At 46.8% G+C, this 6,223-nt stretch overlaps 1 protein-coding gene across 1 annotated transcript; it reads left to right on the top strand.

Annotated features, from left to right (window-relative positions):
• Nucleotides 1-2,294: 2,294 nt before the first annotated feature.
• On the top strand, nt 2,295-5,678 carry LOC148385268 (Krueppel-like factor 11). The gene is made up of 4 exons (XM_088400608.1): nt 2,295-2,515; nt 3,100-3,387; nt 3,937-4,786; nt 4,943-5,678. The coding sequence occupies exons 1-4, from the start codon at nt 2,477-2,479 to the stop codon at nt 5,242-5,244; spliced, it is 1,479 nt and encodes a 492-aa protein (XP_088256734.1). The 5' UTR covers nt 2,295-2,476; the 3' UTR covers nt 5,245-5,678.
• The last annotated feature ends 545 nt before the right edge of the window (nt 5,679-6,223 follow it).

Genomic DNA, 6,223 nt, shown 5'->3' with positions numbered 1-6,223 from the left:
TTGATAAGCGTACTGAAAGAAGTTTTGCTTGCACGCCAAGCTGAAAGTCAAGTTTAATGGATTTGTTGTCATTTGGGGACATTGATAGGTAACATTTCAAATTTCCAATGGTCACAAAATAACCAGATTCTAAAAATGTCCATAGCTTGTTAGTCTATATGTGCACTGCAAATGGAACTGTTGTCTTCAGCTGCCTGTCTGAGAGCTCTGCAGGAGCTGTTTGTGAAATATGGCCCTGGGGTGGTATATTTAACCCTGCACGGGCAACTCCCCTTTCCCTCCCTCCATATCCTCGATGACTCCTGGACTTCCTGGACTGGGGGGGGCGGCACACAGGAGGAGGTGTGCATGCAGAGGCCTGGCCAGGGCCCGCATAACCTTTCCTCCAGATTCCCTAACTAAGTTGAAGCGGACTTCCCCACTTTAGCGCACAAACAGCAGTCAGGAGCGAGCTGCCTGTCGCACGTTTACTCGACCACCCCCACCTCTGCACTGCGTGCACTCCCTCACCCCTTACCGCTCCTCTGCAATGCCACACACTGCCCTCATTGCACCCTACAGTCATGCTTAGACTGTATAGGACACACACACGGAGACACAGGTCTGCAGTGGTTGCTAGGCGCACACACCTACTTCTACTGGATCGCGCGAGTTTTTCCCAGCTGACTCTGAGTGAGAGGCAAAGTACACCCTGGACTTGTTGCCAACCAATCGCAGGGCAAATAACACACAAACAACCATTGGACAATTTCAAGTCTTCAATGAGACTAGCATGGCTGTTTTTGGAACGTGTGAATAAGACAGATAACCCACGCAAGCACAGGAAAGACACTCATAAAGAAAATCTCAATGCAAAAACTGTGTTGTTAATTTTCTTTATTATATAAACTTCAGCAGTGGATATTCCTGGCTGCATTCTTTTGCCCGAATAGGCCTTGTGACACATGCTCCTTTCATTTACACAGTGTGATATAACGTCATATGTAGGTCAATGCTAACTTTGCTTCTTGCATATGCGTTTTTGTATAACAAATGGCCGTGTACGATCAGAGATGTGAAGTTTTAAGAAGGTTTGCATTATCTGTGTGAAGAAGGAATGTCGCTTTCGGTTATCAGTTGTTCTGCAGACTGGAATGTGTTTTTTTTTTTTTTTTTTGTGCATCAAGATTGAGTCTTCACAGCATAGTAGGCACATCCCAAACGTGCTCATGAATTGATACAACACATCACTTTAATGGAAGGGTTAGAAACTTGGAGTTTGTGGGTCCATACAGTAAATCCTAGAGAGCATGATCGTGGCTTACATGCAATTCAAAAATACAAATAAAACCTTGCAATACCTCTAACAAAAGCCTCAGAACACATAGGCTCATAATATATATGTTTTAAATATATATTAATCCATCTATCCATCCATTTTCTTATTCATGCTTATCCTAGGGTTGTGGGTGTGCTGGAATCATTAACACAGTGTCGATATGGGGTGTGTGTGTGTATAAAAACACTTCTGCAAGCACGAAAATAATTAATTAAAATTAAAATTAAATCGTTTTTGTCAATTCTCTATCAGCTGATGCACAAACACCGTAAAAACAAATAACAGGCGCGCGCTTCAGTCGACGACAATGCTGCATTTAAAGACCATCGGATTAAGCAGATACTGACGTTACGGAGTTCTCGCTGCGTTTACGTCATCAGCTGTGTCGCTTTGCCTAAAATAGTCGCCTTTCCAAATCACCCCGTAACATATATTTGTACCGATATATTTTAAACTTTTCCCCAAGCCATGTGGAGAAAAGCTGACCTAGACATTTTTTTAACTCTTGCTCGTAGTGCAGAATCAGTATTTTTTTTTTTTTTTTTTACACAAGCATCTTTACTTCTACTCAAGTACACAGTGGGGTTATTTTGCCACTTTTTCACTAGACGACATATTATGTCGATACACTCGCATTTACAATTTGCTATCCTTTCGAATGCGCGACACTGCCAAACGTATGATGTCTCTAAATTCCTACAGTACGCGAAGGCAGCATACACTCGATCGACCTTTCGCCTAGTTTAACGGATAGCAGTTCACCGGGTTTACTCTGACACTGCTGACTCGCGAGGCCACGCCTACCAACGGCCACGCACCCCGTTTCCTCCAACCGCCCGCTGAGCACGCACTGTCCACGCGCACGCCGCCTTCCGATTGGCCGAGGCGCAGCACACACACGATTGCCATTGGCCGAGTGTTGCCACCCGCACGGTGTGCATTGCGAGTTTTGTTTTTCTTTTTTCTCTCCGCCCCCTGTTTTACTCACACAGCTGAGAGAAAAGAGGGAGCCAGTCCGAGAGTGGTGGAAAAAAAAAAAGAAGCAATCTCTGCCCTGCCTCAGAACAAGCAGCGGCACCGGGAAGCGCCGTCTCTTTGTTCACTTAACTGGGCTTTGACCACTAAGAAAAAGTAACATTTTGAACGTTTTGTTCACTCATGCCATCCCGGAAGTATATTGAAATGGACCCTCGCGGGGTAAGACACGTTTTTTTTATTTTTCTATATAGTTGTGTCTTAATTTTTGTTCCCTAACTTGTTGATGAGCCTTTGACTGTGATGACTTGTTTTACCGTTAACGTGAGGTCACTTTTGAAGAATGACAACATCCTTTTATCTCGATATCGAACTATACGTCATTTTGGGGGTACATTTCGTCATCATTTTCCCCCAGTCTTTTATTATGTGCCAATGTCAGTTTGACATATAACTCTTTTTTTTTTCATTAACGCGTCTTTGCATGTAAATCTAAGTTGCGTGATTGTTTACTGTAAAAAGGCATAATTGGTATGAGCAATCCTCCAGAGGCAAACCAGCTTTATAGGGGATTTCACATGGCCCATCTGGCCAGCACGTCACTCTTTGGTCTATATTTGGCTATGGGAGGTGTCCTGGCTCTAAATGTGGGGCAGTGCATACTGGGCCAGGGTGTAGTCAGCAGCCCTCCACCCTTTCACTTTATTTCCAAGTTGAGATGCAGGAAATAATGACTGAGCAGCCAATTCTTCCCATTTCCGTGCCGTGATGCAAACTCAACTTGTTTACGCCGTTCTTTCCTTCAGAACAAGTCCGTCGATCAGTGCGGGTCCTACGCAAAGCGGAGGAGGCACGACACCACCGAGCAGCCCGTCCCCAGTGGCAACAGCAGATGCTCTCCCAGTCTGGAGTACACAGACCTGGAGGCCGCTGAGGCGCTGGTGTGCATGAGCTCCTGGGGTCACTTTGTTGGTAGCAACAGGCCTAACCCTTGCAAGCCTCGACCCCTGACCCCGGCCTCGGACTCCTGCGACTCCATCCTGCCACCCGAGCTCCCGGAGCCCTCAAAAGACTTTGTGTCCCTTTCCTCTCTGGTAAGAATCCCACCACAGTCCGGAACTCACAGACCCATTAACAATAACAGTCTATTGATCCGATCAGAAGATGGACTGATCGAGCCATTTTACAGTATTTAAACAACTTGTCTATTTAGTGTAGTCAAATATTTACTTGATCATCTATCCAGTGGCAGGAGAACTATGAAATGAGATGGCAGGATTTTCTTATCTCATTCACTGCCATTGATGGCTATAAAAGTCAAAGGTACATTATTTTACCTGGGCTGGCAGTGAATAAGAAAAATATATAAGAAAAGAAAGATGTGCTTTAGTGAACAAAAAATGCACCAAAAGTGGATCAATGTGTAAATTACCATCCTATGTCGACAGCATGGATAGGAAGATGAACAAGGGTGCATTATTTGTAGTCATTCAAGCGATTTGGGATTTCCCACAGCACACCTGATGATCTCACACTGTTTATGCATGAAGGCTCATTAAAATGTTACCTCTGTTGAACAAAATATGACCACCTAAGACTTGTTAGTACCTTTCTCCTGATTTTTGTCTTTGGTCTCGTCACAGTGTATGACTCCGCCTCAGAGCCCCAGCTTTGCCGAAACCTCATCCTCCAGCGGCGGCGCGTCCTCGCAATGCACTGCCTCCTCCGTGGCCAAGAGCCCACCCTCACTCGCCCCTCCCTGCAGGTCCATGGCGACGAGCGTAATCCGCCACACGGCGGACAGCTCCCCGTGCCAATACCACATTCCAGTGGCCCCCAATTTAGAGAAGGCGACAGCCCGCCAGCTGCAGCAGAGCATCACACCTCCATCTCCTCTTCTTCCTCTTCCTGGCATACGCTCAACAACAGAGGCTGGTCCTCCCAGACCTTCTTTGGACACTGTCTCCACTCCCGTTCCTATTAACAGTCAACAGCTAAACAGCACCCCTGCCCAGGCGACCCTGACCCCGCCTCCAGTCACCAGCCCTCAAATCATCTGCCAGATGTTCCCCTTTAGCGCCCAATCAGGTATTATATCAACCTTAATCCCCAGCACGGTCCAGACGTCGTCCGCCGGGGCCCGGACCGCCGCTGCGCCCATTCTGTCTCAGCCTGGCTCCGCCAATCCCGCCGCAGTGCAGCAGTCTCTCATCGTGGGCTCGGCGGTGCCTCAGGGTACGGTGATGCTGGTCCTCCCCCAGTCCTCGGTCTCCCAGGCCTCCCACGGACCTCAGACTGTCATGACGCTGGGCAACACCAAACTGCTCCCGCTGGCACCGGCTCCGGTCCACGTGCCCACGGGTCTCGGCGGTGGTGCGGCGGCCACAAAGATGGACTTTTCCCGCCGGAGGAACTATGTGTGCAACTTCCCTGGTTGCCGAAAGACGTACTTCAAGAGCTCGCACCTCAAGGCTCATCTTCGCACACACACAGGTGAGGATTTTTGGGCCCTTTGTTGTTAATGACTCACACAGATGCGGAATTCAGTGCGACTGCCTCGATGTCCTGGTTGTACCATAAAAATTGTGTGTTCTAATTTATGTTCTAGTGACTTTGCTGACCACCACCTTCTCGTTTTTTTAATTGTAGGTGAAAAGCCATTCAGCTGCAGCTGGGACGGCTGCGACAAAAGGTTCGCCCGCTCCGACGAGCTCTCCCGCCACCGGCGGACGCACACCGGCGAGAAGAAATTCGTGTGCCCCGTGTGCGATCGGCGATTCATGCGCAGCGATCACCTCACCAAACACGCCCGGCGTCACATGACCACCAAGAAAATTCCCACCTGGCAGGCCGACGTTCGGAACCTGAACAAGATGGCCACTGGCAAAAACCCTCCTGCCAAACCCAGCCTGGCCACAATAAGCATGCTGGTACCTGCCGGCTCTCAGTAGGCAAGGAACATTTAACTAATGCAGGGAGCGGCCTGGCACATACGGCCGTCTTGACTCATAGGAAGAAAAGAAAAGAAAACAAAACAAAGAAAAAAAACATGCACTGGACCTTTACATCTCTACTGCTCATTTGTACATTTACACAAAAGGATTCTTTTTGTTAAATGGATGCACTCTTTGCCAAAGCCTTTGTACAACTTTGAATTTCATATTTTCCACCCTTCTGCAACATTTTTTTTATTTGTTGTGACACATATGTGAATGTTTTGTTGCGTGTCCTATTTGAGGAACGTGTTGAAATACATATACCAACAATGTAAATAAAATGTAATCGCCATTACTACGATACCTTTATGATTACCGCATACCTCTATGTGTAACTTTCATATTATTTAATACATATTTGTAATTAAAAAGATGACTCATTTACTGTTCACACTTGTCTTTGTTGGTTGTTTTCTACTTTTTAGTCATAACTTTTCCAGTATCTAATCCAGGAAAAACAAGGTGTGGGCTCTCAGTTGAGTCAGCAATTCTCTGGTGCCGCCTTCCCACACCCTCCGTGTCACACTATTCGCCCTCGCCGCCCTTTTTTGGTCTGGAACGTGCACGCGCATCCTCCCAAATGTGCTGACGAATATGTGGGACAACTTCCTTTCTGGCCCACTGATCGGTTTATCGGTGCTATAAAAGCTCGGTTTTGTAAGACCACGCAGAGACGTCATGTCTTGTTTATTCACGAGGCTGCCAAAGTGTTCAGTGAGTCAGGGCAGACCAAAAATGTTGAGTGTGCTCTGGGCCTTTATTGCGCGCCATTAAATCCCATTCATTTTTGTTCACATTGAAAATATACACACTTTCATTCAAGTATGATATACAAAAGAGGGCAGCAATGTGAGCAGTGGTACACATCTGCCTCATAACCTTTAATGCTTATATGAGCCATTCATTCATTTTCAATACACCTTATCCTCGTTAC

This window comes from Syngnathus floridae, chromosome 16 (genome assembly GCF_059516105.1).
Source record: "Syngnathus floridae isolate MCC-2025c chromosome 16, RoL_Sflo_1.0, whole genome shotgun sequence".
NCBI classification, from domain to species: Eukaryota; Metazoa; Chordata; class Actinopteri; order Syngnathiformes; family Syngnathidae; genus Syngnathus; species Syngnathus floridae.
This window is presented reverse-complemented; position numbering and strand designations above follow the sequence as displayed.

Excerpts from the sequence above, each read along its gene's own strand:
- LOC148385268 (XM_088400608.1), top strand. The coding sequence starts at position 2,477 with ATGCCATCCCGGAAGTATATTGAAATGGACCCTCGCGGG. Across the intron at positions 3,388-3,936 it reads TTGTGTCCCTTTCCTCTCTG|TGTATGACTCCGCCTCAGAG; the intron begins GTAAGAATCCCA and ends GTCTCGTCACAG. Across the intron at positions 4,787-4,942 it reads TCATCTTCGCACACACACAG|GTGAAAAGCCATTCAGCTGC; the intron begins GTGAGGATTTTT and ends TTTTAATTGTAG.